We start from the raw sequence: 17,828 nt of genomic DNA on the forward strand, positions 1-17,828 counted from the left end.
TTCTGATGGGGTTTACTCCACGCATGCGCAATGACAGCGAGACGCGCAAGATGAAACATTCACACTTAATGGCGCTAAAGTGTGAATCTTGCAGGTTTGCACATCCTAAGCGCTGGGAGTGGGTCAATGTGATGTCTGATAGTATCCCGCCAAAGCTGGCTAATCTACGGTACTGTAGCCGAGCGGGTTCGTCAGGCAGCAACTGCTGATCGTTGCCTTGTATCAGAGGTAGTTCATGCCCAACAATACTCCCTCCTAATGCTTCCTGTAGATCGCTTTTATTTTTATGTTTTATTCCTTTTTCAGCTAATGGCAGAAGGTGACTCTCATTATGTCCTCCTTTTTGGCTCGGTGGGTCTAGTGGGGAAGTTCTGACGCAGTTGCAGTAAAGGCATGCACGTGCACAATCTGTACTAATGCACTAGCCGATCTCTGCCTACCGAGGTCTTGGAGTGATGGAAATAGAACGTCTTAAAGTAAGACTTGTCAGGGATCTAGTTCGAGAAAATCATATAAAAATACGAGCGACAAATCCCTGAAATATGAAAATCATGCTGGTTTTGCCCGTGTTGCAATATTGAATCCTAACCAGTTAATGATCTATGGTGGGGGTTCGCATGACTCCGCACAGTCTGTTGTGTGGCTGAACAATACCAATAGAATGGCAGAATGTTACGTAGATACCTGAACTATTGACGAGGCATTAGTTGTATCTTTGGCCCCAGAACTGTGCATGTTTCACCTGCCCAGGTGGGAGATCTGGTAAAAATGATACTTGATACCTGAATTATCATACTCATTTGTTTTTATATCTTAAATTTGGTTCTAGTTCAATTGAATTAAGATTTCAGCAAATGCTGGTCTGTCACGCCTTAGCTTTGAGTACATAGAATACGACCGAATTTACAGAAAATGTATCTTCGTAGAGCGGTGGGCAAGGCTAATTTCAGCTGCCCCGCCACTCCACCTACGTGAGGCTGAGCTCCAAAACATCGTGAAATATAACGTAAACTCTTAACTTGTCTGATTGAGAGGCATATTCCTCAGCCTCAGCCTCCAATCCGCCGAATTACTTAAACAGCCTCGCAACCTAAGGATACCATCCAACTTTTGTTTATCCATGGAGGATACTCTTGTTGAAATCGTGCATCGCCACGAGCTGCCTTCGCTACAAGATGAAGATCTTGTCCGACTACTTCACGCGCAATTTGGCCCAGAAATCGTCCACTTGACCCGTGTCCCACATGCCATGGAGAAAGATGAAGGTGAAACCCCTTCTCTTGGCAACCTTACCAAAGATATCGAAACCGCGCTCAGTCCATCGAGATTATTATTCGAAACCGACTTTGATGAAGTGAATCGCTCAATCACCAATGTTCGCGCTTTGAAATGGGTGCTTGCGAACGACTATGGCTCCTTTGTGAACTATCAACCTCCCCCTATCAGGTTATCCCAAAAGACCTTCCAAGAACTGAGGCGCCTATCGGACTCCTTCCTGAAAGATGCCGACTTGCTCCTCGCAATGATCGTGGCGCTTGTTATCGGTGACATGGGAAAAGACCCACATCTTGTTGCCGAGATCGCGGCGCGTATGGGTACACAAGTCGGAATCACAGACTACGAAAACCACGATCAATTACTCGCCGATGCTGTCGCGTGCGGGATCTTAGATAGAGCCCTCGGTCAGCTATCTAAAACCCGGCGTGAGGAGGTGGTCCTTGGAGTGCAGATTGGAGCGACATTAAATATTCCCCAACTAATGCAAGGCGAAAATATCCCTGGCAGCCTACAGCCTATCCTCAAGTTCCGTGGTCGTCCCGAGGCATTCTATCTCAAGTATTTCGAGACTATCTTCGATGTGTCTGGCGCCGGCGCTCATCGTGATAGTCGTGGGGCGAATCGGATGATCGAGCCAGTCTGTCAATCTTTTCTACAGGCCTGGCCTATTCTACAGAGTGTAATCACCGAATCTACCTCGCTATGCGAGGCGTATGATCAAGTGTTACTGAATCGTGGGCAATTGGTCTTTAAGCAGGGCTTTCCTGAATTATCTACCGCCGATCGCTCGGAACGGGCCTTACTTCGGCTTTTCGCCATAGGCCGTGTAGCCGACCGGTCAGTGGCTGAGCAGTTCCAGCAAGCGTTCGAAGGCTTACCAGAGCAAACTCGTCATGGTCTTGTTGATGGAATGAACGTTAATGGAATTGATGATGGCGAGGCTGTGCTTCTGTATTATTTGCCGGCCTTATTCGCGGAGACAACCCGTGCTATGCGTGATGCATCTGCAGAGGAGCAGATCGTCGCATTACAGTGTTTAATGTGCTTCATGGCTCGAACATACGGGGGTTCGCGATCGGTACCTGGTCAGGAGGGATCTATTCGGGAGCGTGATGTCTCGCCTGCTATTCATATCGTGTGTGATCCGTCTTTTCGCCATAACCCACATATTCTGGATGAATTTACCTTACCAGATAATTGATAGTGGGAATCTCTAGGCAGCTCTAGGCATATGAAGTGAGATATTTACGATACGCTTTTTATTTGACTATCTCTTATGCTACTAGTCATAATGAATGAGAGACAATGTGGCGGACATTCCCCTATTGCAATGATTAACAGTTATAATATGACTTATGAGCCACTGCCCAGGTGGTCGGATCCATGGATATATGATCAATGTGAATCAATCTAAGAAAACTTTCGTACAAGCCACTGCCAAGCTGCTAAATCCAAAAAAAAATCTATAGCGATGTTGGAAAACCGACAAAACAATTGTCTCTGCGGGTGAGGTTGTTCGGCGTTCTTTGTTTCCCATAAGGGTAATAAAGATATCCGAACTCCGTGTCCAAGTCACATGCTTCGCCTGTACCATTGGATATAAAGAGTGACTTTCCATGCCTAATAAGTACCTAAATCACATATAGCGACTTGCCCAGAATCACCATGGCATTCAAAATATCCCGCGTGCAACGGCTCAGCGCCGTCATCGGAATTTCGCTGTGTTTCTTCATAGCCGAGATCTCTAGTATGTTTACCTCAAAGAAAACGAAATCCTTCAAAGACAGCTGGGGATTTGATCTGATGCGATTTCAAAGTTGGCTTTTACACTCACTCACTCGCCTTGGTTGCCGATGCCTTCCACTATGTACGTTAAGCTTAGCTGAGACCGCGACCCAAACTAATAATTTTAGTTAAACGATATCGTGGGATTCGTCATAGCTCTAGCTGCCGCAATAGTGAGTACTATTTCTCGAACATTGATGTAGAAAACACTCTGACATAAAATCAGGTTGCTGAAAAGAAGACTCCTCCGAAAGCGCTCACATTTGGCTGGCAACGGATCCAGCTTCTAGGTGCCTTTTTCAATGGTGTGCTATTGTTTGGATTGGGACTCAGTGTGTTTTTGCAATCTATTGAGCGATTCGTCTCAGTACAGCGTGAGTAATCTATTTCTCGGCTGCGCTTGATTAAGAGCTGACATATTTGGCAGGCGTCGAGGAACCTAAGCTCGTCCTTATCATGGGTTGTGTTGGATTTGGACTGAATGTCATTAGCATATTATTCTTACATGGTGAGCCTCTGAAGAACATTGAACCATGAAATCCAGTATTAAGTCTTTTCTGCAGATCACGACCACGACCACGGAGATGGAAATGGACACGACCACAGCCACGGTGAAAGTAGTGATAGCCCAGAGAACCCAATGTCCATTGGTCTCGTGGATGAAAAGGTATATTTCAAACCTCTTCTCCTACACGATTCTGTTCAGTTGGGCTTACCGTTCTCAGCATGTGCACCACAAGCACCACACAAATAAACCTTCATCTCACAAAAACCGAGACCTAGCCATGATGGGCGTCTTGATCCATGTACTCGGCGACTGTGCGAACAACATCGGTGTTGTCATCGCAGCAGCGGTGATCTGGTTTGCTAGCTACGGTGGAAGGTTTTATGCCGATCCCGCCGTGAGCATGGGCATTGCGATAATGATCTTCATTTCTTCCATTCCACTCAGTATGTATACCTTTCCCAACAGCTACACATGCTACTGGACCTGTCTGACTTTAGACAAGTAAAACAATCCGGTCTCATTCTTCTTCAAAGTGCACCACAAGGCGTCGATTATGATGACGTGAAACATGATCTTGAAAAGGTATGAGTTTGCTCTTTCAATATTCTATTCTATATCTGGTGCAAACAAGCTAACAAGTATAGATCCCCGGTATCCTCGCCATTCACGAACTCCATATCTGGCGCTTAAACCAGAAAAAGTCCCTTGCATCTGCACACGTTGTGTTGGATGACGATATCATGCCTGATTTCGAAAGCCTGGCTAGGACTATCAGGGAATGTTTCCATGAATATGGGATTCATTCTATTACTCTGCAACCGGAGGCATATACCCGACAGGAAGGTCCTAGTCCAGCCGTTGCTGAAAGCTGTACTGGGATCGATGTAAAGAAAAATGCCCAAGGGAGGAAGCAAAGGACGAGTCTTGAGAGTACCTTGAATCGCTGTACATCTGGTTGCGGAAGCTTTTGTCTTGAGCTTACATGTTGCCGTTGAGTGCTTCCAAAGAACATTGGATGGTGAAAGCTTCTTGCTTTCAGGATATAAGATTTAAATTCTTTCTTTTCTTTTGACTTCCTTGTGCCTTGTTTTACAGTTGATGTGTTTCCTGATTTTACACTTCAGACCCACATTCGGAGATCGTGATTTCCTAATTGAGCAAAGGAGTCCCGTAATCTCGGTGATGGGTCACGGTCATCAAATCCCCTTGTCGATACGAGATGTAGAAGCCATTGATATCCTTTAAATACACTCACACAATCAAATGAGATGGAAGATTGCAGTGCGCATATAAGATGTAACCTATATCAATGGGTCCATCAACGGCCATAGGTTGCCCGCCTCATTCAAATATGTTGGATCCAGATACATGCCCCAATCAAATGAAAGGTCCTGAAGTCCAGGATTAGTGCCACATAATTATCTTTTGTGGTGGGGGAGAACTCACAAATAAGTCCGGATCGGAAGTCCCTGTAGGCATGGTAGGAGCTATATTCGTGCTCTGTTCTAACGATGAGGCATTGATTTCTGTGCTTTGAGACTCGACTTCCACTTCAGGAACCTCTTTATTCTGCACATAGTAACAATAGTGAGTCTATGTACTGATCAGAGTCAGGAAATTTTACTTACCATGAACGGATTTCCTGGGTAACCAAGCCAATTTTCTTCAGAATGTTGACAGTCTGCCCGACCTTCGCCTTCGAGTAGCAATTCTTGACAGCGTCTAGCCGCACGAGGGCAGGCATTCTCCAATGTCAGATTGTTCATCACTCCACAATTCACATGCAAAGTATGAGTTCCCGAATGAAGTTCGCTTTGAGCTGAGGTATAGACCATGTTTAGTAGCATGAATGCTTTGCACGCCTGTTTCTCTGTCCGAACTTTGTGTTCGAAGTACTTTATTGCGCTTTCAACTGTACGTAGTAGGAGATCGCGCTTTTCGCTGACCTGATCTGTCTGGTCCAGAGCACCAGGAAGAAGTGGTAGTGTGCTGTCTCTGACTTGTAGACGCAGCTCGAAGCAAAGTGTCGCGGCTGCATGGAATATCTCGCTTCGGAACATACCTCCTCGCAGACGGAGAATATGGGGATATACTGGACGTGCTTCAGATTCAGGAGCGAGTTTGAGAGGTGACAGGAGAGATAAACAAGCTTTTACGCATATCTCTCGTGAGTATCTGTACATCTCATTGCGGCTTTCGGTGAGACTGAGAACGAAAGGTCGGTGTAGAGCGAGAAGATATCGGTAGACAAGAAAGAGGTATAGCGATTGTTGGAATTTGGAAGGCGCACCTTGGCCTAGACTTTGTCCGGCCATGGCAAGTCGCGTTTGTGACAGATGGGTCGTGATGACTTGACTGAGATCCAAAATTTCTTGATAATTTGATGACAGGCGAATCTGGTTGACAATCTTGACAATCCTCAGCCGAGTATCTAAAGTTTGCGCTAAGGATACCTGGAAGGACGTTCTTGTCAATACTGTGCTCAGCTTAGATGCAGGGATCGCAGTTGAATTGAAAGAAAAATCTTCGTCATCCAGATTCGATGGCGGCGCACAATCATAGTCATCTAGAGATATCCCCGCAGTGACACCTGTATCAAGAGCAGCTTGAAGGTCCAGCTCAACAATAGTCGCCCAAAGCCGCCGGCGGATTTCAGCATAGAACGGTGAGACGCCTTTGAAGTTTATTGGGTCCCGATGGAGCCCTATCATCATAGCTTCTCGTACAAGAGACCCAGCAGCAAGCCAAGCAAGATCTCCCTCACAGGCGGTAGCTTGTCGTGCGACTAGTAGTAGACTCATAACCTGAATAAAGTCCAAATCTAGCTTCGCATACGTTGTCACTGTTTTGACCCAGGACCCGACGGCCTGTATCCAACTCTTCGCTGACTGGTTTGATGCCTGGGGAGTCTGTTCCTCGGCTGTGATTCCAGCATCGGCGGCGCATGCCATCAAACTGAGTAACTTGGCCGCGAATACGTCCCTGGTCCAAAAATTTGGGGATGAATTGCCCCTTGAGTTCCAAAATTCTTCATACTCTGCTAGAAATTGAGGGACATGCAGAATGCGAAATGTCGTTTCGAAGGTAGAAAAGTACAAATTGACAAGCTTGTCTGTCACTCGGCGATCTGGGACCAGAGTTTCAAGTCTGGGTGGTTGCAGATTTGGTTGTGGCTGTGTTTGATATGTCGCTTCCAGTCGTCTTTGTGTCGTGCGTTTCATGCCCAGATGATCTGATCCATGTTCAACCGGCCCTTTCTTTACATGGTGGTACTTCTGTAAATGGGCCTTCAGATCAGGAAACTGCGAGGTCGTTAGCAGCTTGTGGCCAGCTGTGGAATCATTGAGCTTGCCATGTCCATTGTCAATGCCCAATGGCTTCGTCCAAAGTATCTGGTCCTTGTCCCGGAGCCATGGAAGCAAGATTGAGTCAGTGAATCAACAGTGCCCATCCGACTTGAGGCAGGAAGATCATGATTGCATGTGGGGGTTGGTGCGGGGCGAGCATCGGTTGGGATGATCAGAGTCTCATCCACTGGAGCCACAAATGATGACAAAGGAATGTCTGCATTTCTCTGCACTAAATTCGCGACAGGAGAAGTCGCATTCTCAGCTTTGGCAGTCTTGGGCGAATAATCACACTCTTCAGCCACATTACGGCGGGTGCATTGGCTGCAGGGGTCGAGACGGTCGCATTTCACCTTGCGTTGCCGGCATGGGATGCATGAGAGGACTGTCCTGCTCTTGCGTTGAGCAGAGCTGTCACGCTGCCGGTTGACGCGCATGAAGCTTTGCTTCGAATTCCGGAGTTCGTGCAACGCATCCATGGCGAAATGTTGAACGGAACTTGACTTGTCAAAACAATTGCGCCAGTGTCATTTAAGCTATCTCTTCGATCATCGTAACTTGGGATCTCAGTAACTAGTTGAGCCATTCAGTATTGGCCAGTGGTAGTCCAAAATGGCGTTGTCAACCTATATTGGACGCGTATCCTAGTGTTACCGCCTTCGTATCCGCGCTGGGAGCAGTTTGTATGGATGAATTTATATAATCTTATTCCAATTCTAGGGGCTTCAAGACCCAATTTCAGATATATATGCGTCTACAGGGCTGACCTCGGTTTGGAAGAAGGCACCAATTAGCCTACACGCAATGTTCTCAACCTTCGTTCCAGCCCTGGAAGGTCCAATTGCTCGAGTTTACACAACATGTAACTGAACAGCTACCAATATCGAATTTAGTCAAGAAGGACATTTGACTAGGTTAGGTTTTCCCAGTGCAAAGACTTTCCAAGCTTAAAGGTTGTACCAAGCTCAGCTACATATCACCAACATGATAGTGACACAGTGACTCGAGAGGCTTGTATCAAACAACATTGGAACAACAACCAAAGAAGCAGTAGAAATCCTACCTACAAAGACCAATAAACATTCCATCGCTCATTTAGCCGTGAACTGAATGTACTAAAAATGCAGGGACAGTCTCCGATTCCGCAGTCAAATGCCGATCACCATAACCCCTCCTTACCTCCTCAACGGCTTCACCGCAGTTACTCCGATATTCCCAGCTTTGAGGGGTAGGTAGTATACATTGCAGTACAACCTAACCCCACTGCCCAGGCACATCAAACACGCCACTCGAAAATCAGCACAAACCAATTTCTTCACCGTAGCCAGTTCCTGCTAGTACAATAGTCCGGAGAAGTGCACTTTATCCCCCTTGGCTCCCCAACCCCCTCCCGGACTCCACAATATCTCCACAACAATGCAGAAAACTGCCCAAAATCGTGTCGATCCATTCCGCTGTGCAGAGTCAGGGACTCGGCACTCGTCATTCCGATGCATGGAAAAATATCCTACGGGAATGGGTTGATCTCGGAGCGCGTGGCGCGTTGTTTGGTAGTCCAGTCCACTTATACTACCCCATTCCCATCTTCCCTAGTTTTTTTCATCTTGGCCTTTTCTACAAATTCAAAGGGTACTCTTAAGTCATAGGTGAATTCACGTTTCTACGCGATTCATCATGCGGTTCCTTGCACCAGCAACTGGGGCAATCCTGACCCTCCTGACAACAACATCCGCCTCATCAATTCCCCAATTCCAACCTCAGGTGCCACAGCCAAAACACACCCATAAGCACGCGAACGAGTCGCGGTTGTGGGCTACACACTACAATGGCAATGTTTATACACTCACGCTCTCCGGCTCTAATCTTTCGATTGCCGATACGCAGAAGACTTGTGGTGCTATGCCGAGTTGGTTAACGTTTGATTCGGAGAGCAAAATCCTCTACTGCTCGGATGAGAATGGAACTTCTGATCCTAGCACGCATGGATCCTTGACTGCGTACCATGTTGATGGGCCTGGTGGAAAGTTGGCGCAGATCGCGAAGACAAAGACCGTTGGAGGTGGGGTTAACAGTGTTATTTTTGAGGCGGGGAAGAAGGACAAGTATATTGCTATTGCGCATTAGTAAGTTCCTCCTTTTTTGTACCCAAGGTGTGGTTTCTGGTTGGTGAGATTTTTCGCGTGGTTGTGTTGGAATGGCTATCCATATCTATCTTGGATATAGACTGTACCTTCACGCGCTGATGCCGAACAACATAACCAACCCGGAATCTACCAACATTTGAGATGTATATGAAGAACAAGACTAACGTCCCAAAAGTGAAGGCTCCGCCATCTCAACCTTCGCTCTGCCCCTAAAATCCAACTCGGAAGCCAAACAAACCCTCCCCTTCAAAATGACGCACAAAGGCGCAGTGGCCCAACAAGACTCCCCTCACCCACACGAAGTCTTCCTGGACCCAACAGGTTCCTTCCTCGTATCCCCCGATCTAGGCGCAGACCTTGTCCGAATTTACAGCATCGACGCCACAACCGGGCACCTGGGTCTCTGTCCGCCCGTAAACGTGACTTTTGGCTCAGGACCGCGACACGGCGTATTCTGGACAGACGCGACGACCAAGAACGCAGATACCAAGACTGGGGCACCGACGCACATGCGTCAGGTCGCAGCTGTCGGAAAGACGATGATGTACCTTGTCAATGAGATTGGGGGTACAATGATGAGTTATGATGTTTCGTATGCGCGATCTGGATGTTTGGATTTGCAGAAGACGCAGACGCTTGTCCCTTACCCTGGCGGGAAGATGCCCAAGGGCGCGACGCCCGCGGAGATCCGGATGGTTGGGGAGAAATTTTATGTTTCCATTCGCAGTGATCAGGGTTTCAAGCCGGATGATTCAATTGTCACGCTTGATCGTCTTGGAAATGGTACTGTGGTCATGAAGGGGAAGACCGATTCGTATGGAAAGGTGCCTCGGACTGTGGTGATTAATAAGAAGGGTGATCTGGTTGCCATTGGGGATCAGAGCACGTCAACAGTTGCTATTGTTCAGCGGGACCACAAAACTGGACATCTGGGGAAGAAGGTTGCTGTACTGCAGGTTGGTGAGCCTGGGAAGGTTGGAACTGCAGAGGGATTGAGCAGCGTTATTTGGGAGGATTAGACGGTCTCCCAAGTATTGCAATTGTCATTGCGATTGAAGGTCGATGTATTTTGAATTGAATTTTGGACAGAAATGTAAATTCGAGACTTGAGTGAGACGATCTCCATCCCTTATTTTAAGGGAGGCATGATGTCTCCTCATCTCTTTCTATCACGATAATGATCATTTGCAGAACAAGATTGCATCATATAGGCATTAAATCAGAAATCCAGAACCTGCGTAATCATTCAAATGAGAAGAGAAAACCACACATAAACACGAACACACCAAACCCCTGAGATGCCACTCAACCAAACCAAGCCAAATGAAAGGAAGGACCACCTGCGTAAAAGAACCAGCTTCTGCATGATGTTCAAGGAACCTGCCGAAAATAAAAGATATGAATGGAGCGACACAATGCCGAGTCTGATGATCTTGGTCTTGTCATATCGTCGAATGAAGGATCATGAAATATAAGTTGAATAATGAACGGAAGAACGACCATGTATAAAGCGTTAGTCATAATAAGCATAAAGCCATGAGCTCATCAAGTTGATGGATCACTTGAAGTCTAGCTGGAAAGCTCTCCACCTCCCTCCGACTGTCCGGCAGCGAGGACAACCTCTGACACTCGGATAGCTTGTCGGCGCTGGTGGAAGGTTGTTCATGTGACCATTTCCTGGGCTGCGGAAGGAAGTAGGCGGACTGGCGACAAACATGCCAACGCATTCACGACAAACGCCACAGATGCACTCTGTACAGGCAAAGCATTCATTCAAAGCCCACGGTCGTTTACACTGGGCACAGTAGATTTGAATGTCCTTATTACGGAAAGAGGCCGGGGTGGGGTTCGAGAACCTATGATGCTGGCGTTGAGAAATGGGCGGGATAAGATTAAGAACCGGACTGGTATCCGAATTAACAGAATGAGCCATTCCGGATGATGACGAAGCGAAGTTCTTTCCAGATGCTGTCGACATTGAGTCAAGAGATGATTCAATCGAAGGGAACGGTTCCAAATCACTGTCGCGACCGCGGCTCTCGAATGGTGGCGGGGTAAGTGACTTGTGTAGAGGCGAAGCAGCATAGGGTGGTGGGAAGGCTCTGTGCGACCCAAGAGGCGGAAGTCCTCCAGTTTGGAAAGCTGGGGGTAGTGAAGACCGGTTCTTAGGGCCAGATGGCGCCGATGTGACGTTGGCGAGCAGCGGGGCAATAGTCGGAGATCGACCAGCCTGAGGGTGTCAGGAAGAACATCAAGTCGCAGTGAGGAAACTCCAACTTACCTCAGAGTACCGTTCATCATCAGCTTCCGTAGCCGACGTCGCCGCTTCAATCAGATCTTCCCAGCGCTTGCCTTGCGCCCATGCCGCCGTTTGAGGTTCCGCCGATAACGCCTTACGGTCGCCCAGGCTCGGTCGGCGACCAAACTCTTTTGATTTTGAGCGATCATGCTTAGGTTTCCGGGCCGATTGCGAGATTGATGATTTGCGCGGGCGAGAGAGCTTGTCTTTGCGCTGGATGGGGGGTAAGGTGGATGAGCGACCGGGAGGCGAATGATTCAGAATAGAAGGAAGAAGACCCCGCGGGCGCGCCGAGAATGGAGGCAGAGATTCTTGTTTGAAATGGTCGCGCAGCGACGGTAGTTCAATAGACGAGCGCATGGGACCTTGAGTGATATCGGTGTCGGAGTGGGTGTCCTAGAAATTGCGGGGAGACGGATCAGCGACCGGGATCGCGCGGGGCAGTAAAAAAAAAAAAAAAGGCAAAGACCATGCAAGCTCGTACCATGTCTGTGTCCCAGTCGGAAGCTAGGCGATGGTGGTGCAATTGTGCCAACGCAACAGCCGCGGTGGCCGCAGCAGGGTGGGGTTCGTCGAGAGCTCGCGGCGTGGCCGGGGAGCTGGCGTCAGCGACGTAGATGTCCCTATCCGCCACATCTGTAGGTAGCCGTCAGTCATCCGGAGCTCCACAGACAAACGGATACCAACTAACCATGTCGACGTCGTGGTGGAGCAGGATCTGGTGGTGAAAGATGCGCCCTTTGCTCTGGTGGGGTGTTGACCATCAAAAGGAAGCTCTCTTCGGTAGCCGGGAGCTTCGGGATGTAGTGATTCGGATGCGCACGTCGGATGTGCTCCTGCATGGAGCGATAGCGCTTTTCCTGTTGGAACCAAATGATTAGACACCTCCGATACAGGTCTATCAGACTGATTTATAGATATTTCCAGCTTATGCATAGCAAGATTTTGGATCTTTGTCGTCCTAGAAAGGTTGCCGCATTGTGGACGAGCGGACGATAACAGGTGGGGCTGGAAAGGAGGGGGAAAAGACTCACTCCCAAGCATCGCTTGCGACAATTGGAACCGTCGTTATTCTTCAAAGGACAAACGACTTCATTGTTGGCATCGGTGACCGAGAAAGAGCTGGTCAACGAGCTTCGGGGAGGCATGGTGCATATATGGGGCGAAAGGACCCTCTGCCTCTCACACTTGGGAGGAAAGTAAAAGGGAAAGAAGAGAAGGGAAACAAAAAGTACAAGGGGAGAATGAGTTACACTTCGAAAAAGGGCTGAAGAATCGCCAGGATTGGCTTGTTCTCTTTCTTCTTTATGGGAGAGGAAAGAAAAGGGAAAGAGGAAAGTGTACAAGTACATTGAGGGACTCGATCCGCCATCCTCGTAGTGCGGTGCTTCCCTGTAGCCGTGGGTATTTACCGTAATTAACGTATTCTATTCCCCGCTTGATTTTCATTATGATCTCTATGATTACTCAGTAACTGTGAATTCTTTCCAACTTTCTAACTATATTCAAGAAGGATGACCCTTGATATTTGAGTCTTGTACTCTGTTTATAAGAAAAGAGGGGGTGCATGCATGACATGGGTTGTTCAAGCTTGTAGATTCGAGAGATAAGTGTATGGTCACTTTGTTCTTTAATTACAGCGCCCGACAAACTATTCGGAAAGCTCGGTGCCACGCCGTAGCGTTGGAAAATTTCGAAAATTTCGATTTTGGAATTCTGGACCTTCTTCCTCTTACTCATATTTAAGAACACCTTGCTTCATAAGTCCCGTAAATATCCCGGAATCATGGCATAAAGCTTCGCGTAGAATGTTGGGGGTAGTTGCGATAGGCGCTATCAGTGGCCCCTCCGAAGCTCTCCCCAGCTGGAGCTTGAGATTCCAGAAGCTCTGCGTTGGAAAGGAGGGGAGCTCCGGGTGGCAAATACCTGCACTTTAGCGCCACGGTACCGTAAATTACAACCCAGATAACGCAAGTCATCTAGGAAAAAAAATGGAATAAAATGAAACAAAGCAAGAAAGAAATTAATTCCTGATCTATAGATCCGAAGCTACAATAAAGAAGATATTGCCATTCTAGATTGGACCTGCATACCGAGGCTGTTTAGCATCTAGGCAGCTGTGTACCTTGCCTCCGCGTCCATTTCCCAACTTATGTTCCTCCCCTTCCAGAAAAAAGAACAATCTCCCAAATTGGAAAGAAGGACTGAATGAACGATGACTTGTACCCTCATCTCCAACAAGCTCACTTGTTACCACTCCTTCGACTCCAGCTCCAACTCTAAATGGGTCACGGCGTAAGACTCCCGTATTACACCGAACAGCCCGGTACGCTGTATAACCGCTCCCCAGCGGGGGCACATGCCGATGTAGAGCATGCCAAAGCAACCTGATTGGTTTGAATCCGCGCACGGTGGAGTCCAGCTGTGCCTATTACCTGTCCAGCCATTGGTCACCGGACTCGGGCGGCAAGGGCGCCATCCCGGATCTGGATGGCTGTGCAGGAGGGGGATCAGCTCCCAACTGAAAAACTCTGCTTTTTGTTCGCCTGCCGTTTCCAATCGGCTCCGATGGAGATGCTTCTGCGATACATTTGTGGATATCTATAGGTCCCAGGTCCCCTTTCTCAGGTATTTTTGTACGGTAGACCTGTGTATCACACAGCTATACTTCGTACAGAGCTGTCCCCGACCTGGGCCCCCCAGCTTAGGTGTCGAAGTGGACTTTGTCCCGAAGCGGCGGAGCGGAGACCGGTGGAGCTGTGTCGTGTGTCGTGTGTCGAGCTAGAAACAAGAAACACGTTACGTTTACCGTTACGGAGCTCGAGCTCCAACCGTTTCTAGCTTTACAGCCGATGATCTCCTGCAGTTCATGGAGCTACCTTGGAGCGGCATAGCTGTATGTACAATAATGCTATTTCAATCTATTCTTATACATCTATCCCCAATGGCAGTATGTACTGTATGTACTGCAGCGGTACACACAAGTAACCATCCTATGTACAGTAAAAACCAACCCAATTCCTTGCAGGTTCAACATACCAGCTGCGTGTCAGCGGTCATCCATCAAGGCAACCAGCCCTTTTCCTGTTGTCGCCACTGCTCAGGGGCGCAGCCATCAATCCCAGTCCCGCTTATTGATGCCTGCTCCGCCGTTCAATGCTCGAGCTCAGCCCTTGCTGTCGTTCCTGTTGCCTGTAGATAAAATGACCTAGGAACCTACTCAAAAAGCTTCATCGCATTCGTCATGCATGCCATCAAACTCAATCCCGTCGTCACTGAAACACCATGTTTCACGTTCCACAACGTACCGGTGAATAACACGGGATCTAACAGACCCAGATCCCGACAATGCCGACCACTCATTCAAGTGGAGGCGTAAGCATCCCATTTGGCGCAACAAGACTCCCCAAACCCAAGCCCAGTCCAGAAGATTTCCGCACAACATCTGAGTTATCTTCACCTGCAAAGAAAAGCAAAACAACCTCTGCAGCACGCTTTGCATCGTCGTTATCCTCTGCACCAGGAACAAGCGAGCGTTCAATCTGCTCAATGTATCGTTGAACTAACTCGGTAGGCCAATTCCCGCGTCGCCCGAACTCAATGCATAGTGCGCGGTTTGACCAAACGTCGAATTCAAAGTGGCCCTGATATGTCAGGATGCGACCCGGATAGTACAGGCCTTGGACATCACATGCAGCGCTGTGGCCTATATTCATCCAACCTGGGGGAAGCGGAACATCGCCTTGTCCGGAGACCAAGGCTGCGGCTTTTGCGGCAGGCGTGGGAACGACAATGTCCCCGTGAATTAACTGGATGCGAAATGGGAACAGGGGTGAGGTGTGTTGTGCCAGGAATGGGAAGTGTGCTGTGAATGATTGTTCTAGAGTGATAGGCTGGATACCAAGCTCAAACCCGAGGGCGGAGTGCTCGACGTGGAACGTTGGGTGAACGCCAGCTTCGGCTCCATTCTTCTCGTGCGAGCCTGATAGCAGAGCCTGGGCGATGATTTGATGACCGAAACAGGAACCGAACATCCTGATCAGTGGGAAATCGCTGTGCACGATCTGGATGAATGATTCGAGTTCCCGGATCCATGGGTCAAGATCATATGCGGAGCTTGCAGATCCAGTAATCAGGATTGCGTCGATAGGGCTGAATGGGCCACCGGCTTTAGAGTCTGCTGGAGACCGGGGGGTAGATCGCAGGCATTCCAGAGGTGGGAGTGAGCCTCCCACGGCGTCAAAGGCCGTTATATGCACAGCTAGCGGCCCATTTTGGAGTTGCAGTTCTGTATTTGCGTTGACGCGCTTTGCGGCGGACTGGAGCAGGGTTCGAAATTGCGAGCTGTAAAGACCGCGCTGGGCGTATACAGTCTGGCAGGGAACATCCGTATCTAGAACGGCGATATGGATTCGGTGTGCCATGGGCTAAATGCAGTAGTAGTATGCGGATTGGACTGTGTTATTGGTCTGGGGTTCGGTGATATTTTTGATTGAATACAGGATAGGTTTATGGGGGGACAGGATGTATCAATTTTATTGATGACTCAATTAATTGTTGAATTAACAGTTCATGGAAAATGCATTAGTGATAGGGCGGGGTCGGATCGGCATGCCTGATAAGGGTTTTTGTGAGTAATCTGGTAGAGAAGAGGCTCCCGAAGAGGAAGCCAAGTCCCTGTGTCGAATGAGAATGGCTAATGAGAAAAACCGTTACAGTGCTTTCGAAAATTCATGGTTTCCGCTCCAGTCACGAGCATTGTTTCTCGGTTCCTAGCCTTACTTGCGTGCATCTTGTCTTTTGCAGTATGATTGTTTAGCGCAAATCAGTCATTATGAAATATTTCCAATCTTCACGAAATGTTCTCGACGGGCTGGGAATTCTGGTGATGTGGCTTTCAGTAAATCGAGCGTCCTCTATTGCTAATTTCCCTCCACTGGTTTCATCTTCAACGCTACTTTTCACTGTGCTGCTACTACGAGGAAGTAAAATTGTTGTACTAAATACCGAAAGGATCGATGATTTATTGTTTCCTGGAAATTCACTGACCTCCGCTGCATAACAGATCCACGATGTCTAAGCTCCGAGCTCTACGGTTTGCTATGTTGCACATGAAAGGATCTCAACGACTAAAGTCAAAGCCTTTGCATTCACATAAAGATGTAGGGAAACCTAGGACATAGGACAAAACCTACATCAAGGCCGCACGGAAAAGTCACCCTGAGGTCCTTGGTCCAACGGACATATTAGATCGGTCTCCCCTATCAACAGCCACACATTAGCCCTAGTCTGTCATCGTTCTTCGAACGAATGACTTACAATCTTTTAATTGCCATGTTTTAGCCCTAGCCAGTCATCGCTTTTCTAGGGGGAAGCATCACTTACAAGCTTTTAATCGCTATACGTTAGCCCTAGCCAGTCATCGTACTTCTAGGGGGGAAGCATCACTTACAAGCTTATAATCACTATTCGTTAGCCCTAGCCAGTCATCGTTCTTCGAGGGGGGATACTTCACTTACTTTCTATAAATTGCCATATGTTAGTCCTAGCCAGTCATCGTACTTCCAGGGGGAAGCATCACTTACCATCTTAAAATCGCTATACGTTAGCCCTAGCCGGTCATCGTTCTTCGAGGGGGGGGAGCATCACTCACAACCTTTCAATCGCTATACGTTAGCCCTAGCCAGTCATGGTTTTTAAGGGGGGGGGAAGCATCACTTACACTCTATGAATTGCCATACATTAGCCCTAGCCAGTCATCGTTCTTCAAAGGGATCACTTACATACTACCAATTGCCATGTATTAGCCCTAGCCAGTCATCGTTTTCTAGGGGGAAGCATCACTCACAAGCTTATAATCGCTATACGTTAGCCCTAGCCAGTCACCGTTCTTCGAGGGGGGGAGCATCACTCACAGCCTTTCAATCGCTATACGTTAGTCCTAGCCAGTCATCGTTTTTCAGGGGGGAAAGCATCACTTACATTCTATGAATTGCCATTCATTAGCCCCAGCCAGTTATCGCTCTTCGAGAGGGGATACTTCACTTACTTTCTATCAATTGCCATATATTAGCCCTAGCCAGTCATCGTACTTCCAGGGGGGAAGCATCACTTACAAGCTTTTAATCGCTATACGTTAGCCCTAGCCAGTCATCGTACTTCTAGGGGGAAGCATCACTTACAAGCTTATAATCACTATTCGTTAGCCCTAGCCAGTCATCGTTCTTCGAGGGGGATACTTCACTTACTTCCTATCAATTGCCATATATTAGCCCTAGCCAGTCATCGTACTTCCAGGGGCAAAGCATCACTTACAAGCTTATAATCGCTATACGTTAGCCCTAGCCAGTCATCGCTTTTCAGGGGGGAAAGCATCACTTACCCTCTGTGCATTGCCATACATTAGCCCTAGCCAGTTATGTTTCTTCGAGGGGGAGTACCATTACTTACAGGCTATCAATTACCAT

At 48.0% G+C, this 17,828-nt stretch overlaps 6 protein-coding genes across 6 annotated transcripts; 3 read left to right on the forward strand and 3 right to left on the reverse strand.

Annotated features, from left to right (window-relative positions):
• Positions 1–1,120: 1,120 nt before the first annotated feature.
• N7503_001696 (uncharacterized protein) lies at positions 1,121–2,479 on the forward strand (the record flags this gene model as incomplete). The annotated part of the gene is made up of 1 exon (XM_057061243.1): positions 1,121–2,479. The coding sequence occupies one exon, from the start codon at positions 1,121–1,123 to the stop codon at positions 2,477–2,479; it is 1,359 nt and encodes a 452-aa protein (XP_056925205.1).
• Positions 2,480–2,943: 464 nt separating this feature from the next.
• N7503_001697 (cation diffusion facilitator family transporter) lies at positions 2,944–4,566 on the forward strand (the record flags this gene model as incomplete). Its single annotated transcript, XM_057061244.1, has 9 exons — positions 2,944–3,025; positions 3,096–3,145; positions 3,192–3,236; positions 3,290–3,437; positions 3,491–3,571; positions 3,627–3,730; positions 3,789–4,014; positions 4,074–4,153; positions 4,216–4,566. 9 exons carry the CDS (start codon positions 2,944–2,946, stop codon positions 4,564–4,566), a joined length of 1,167 nt encoding a protein of 388 aa, XP_056925206.1.
• A 306-nt stretch (positions 4,567–4,872) lies between these two features.
• N7503_001698 (transcription factor domain-containing protein) lies at positions 4,873–7,397 on the reverse strand (the record flags this gene model as incomplete). The annotated part of the gene is made up of 4 exons (XM_057061245.1): positions 4,873–4,962; positions 5,018–5,140; positions 5,200–6,902; positions 7,028–7,397. The coding sequence occupies 4 exons, from the start codon at positions 7,395–7,397 to the stop codon at positions 4,873–4,875; spliced, it is 2,286 nt and encodes a 761-aa protein (XP_056925207.1).
• A 1,195-nt stretch (positions 7,398–8,592) lies between these two features.
• On the forward strand, positions 8,593–10,081 carry N7503_001699 (uncharacterized protein; the record flags this gene model as incomplete). The annotated part of the gene is made up of 2 exons (XM_057061246.1): positions 8,593–9,041; positions 9,238–10,081. The coding sequence occupies 2 exons, from the start codon at positions 8,593–8,595 to the stop codon at positions 10,079–10,081; spliced, it is 1,293 nt and encodes a 430-aa protein (XP_056925208.1).
• A 539-nt stretch (positions 10,082–10,620) lies between these two features.
• rfeD (uncharacterized protein) lies at positions 10,621–12,509 on the reverse strand (the record flags this gene model as incomplete). Its single annotated transcript, XM_057061247.1, has 5 exons — positions 10,621–11,292; positions 11,344–11,757; positions 11,846–11,997; positions 12,053–12,221; positions 12,396–12,509. The coding sequence occupies 5 exons, from the start codon at positions 12,507–12,509 to the stop codon at positions 10,621–10,623; spliced, it is 1,521 nt and encodes a 506-aa protein (XP_056925209.1).
• A 2,211-nt stretch (positions 12,510–14,720) lies between these two features.
• Positions 14,721–15,785, reverse strand: N7503_001701 (type 1 glutamine amidotransferase; the record flags this gene model as incomplete). Its single annotated transcript, XM_057061248.1, has 1 exon — positions 14,721–15,785. The coding sequence occupies one exon, from the start codon at positions 15,783–15,785 to the stop codon at positions 14,721–14,723; it is 1,065 nt and encodes a 354-aa protein (XP_056925210.1).
• Between the last annotated feature and the right edge of the window lie 2,043 nt (positions 15,786–17,828).

Source organism: Penicillium pulvis (assembly GCF_028828015.1).
Source record: "Penicillium pulvis strain IBT 33274 chromosome Unknown contig_12_segment0_segment0, whole genome shotgun sequence".
Classification (NCBI taxonomy): domain Eukaryota; kingdom Fungi; phylum Ascomycota; class Eurotiomycetes; order Eurotiales; family Aspergillaceae; genus Penicillium; species Penicillium pulvis.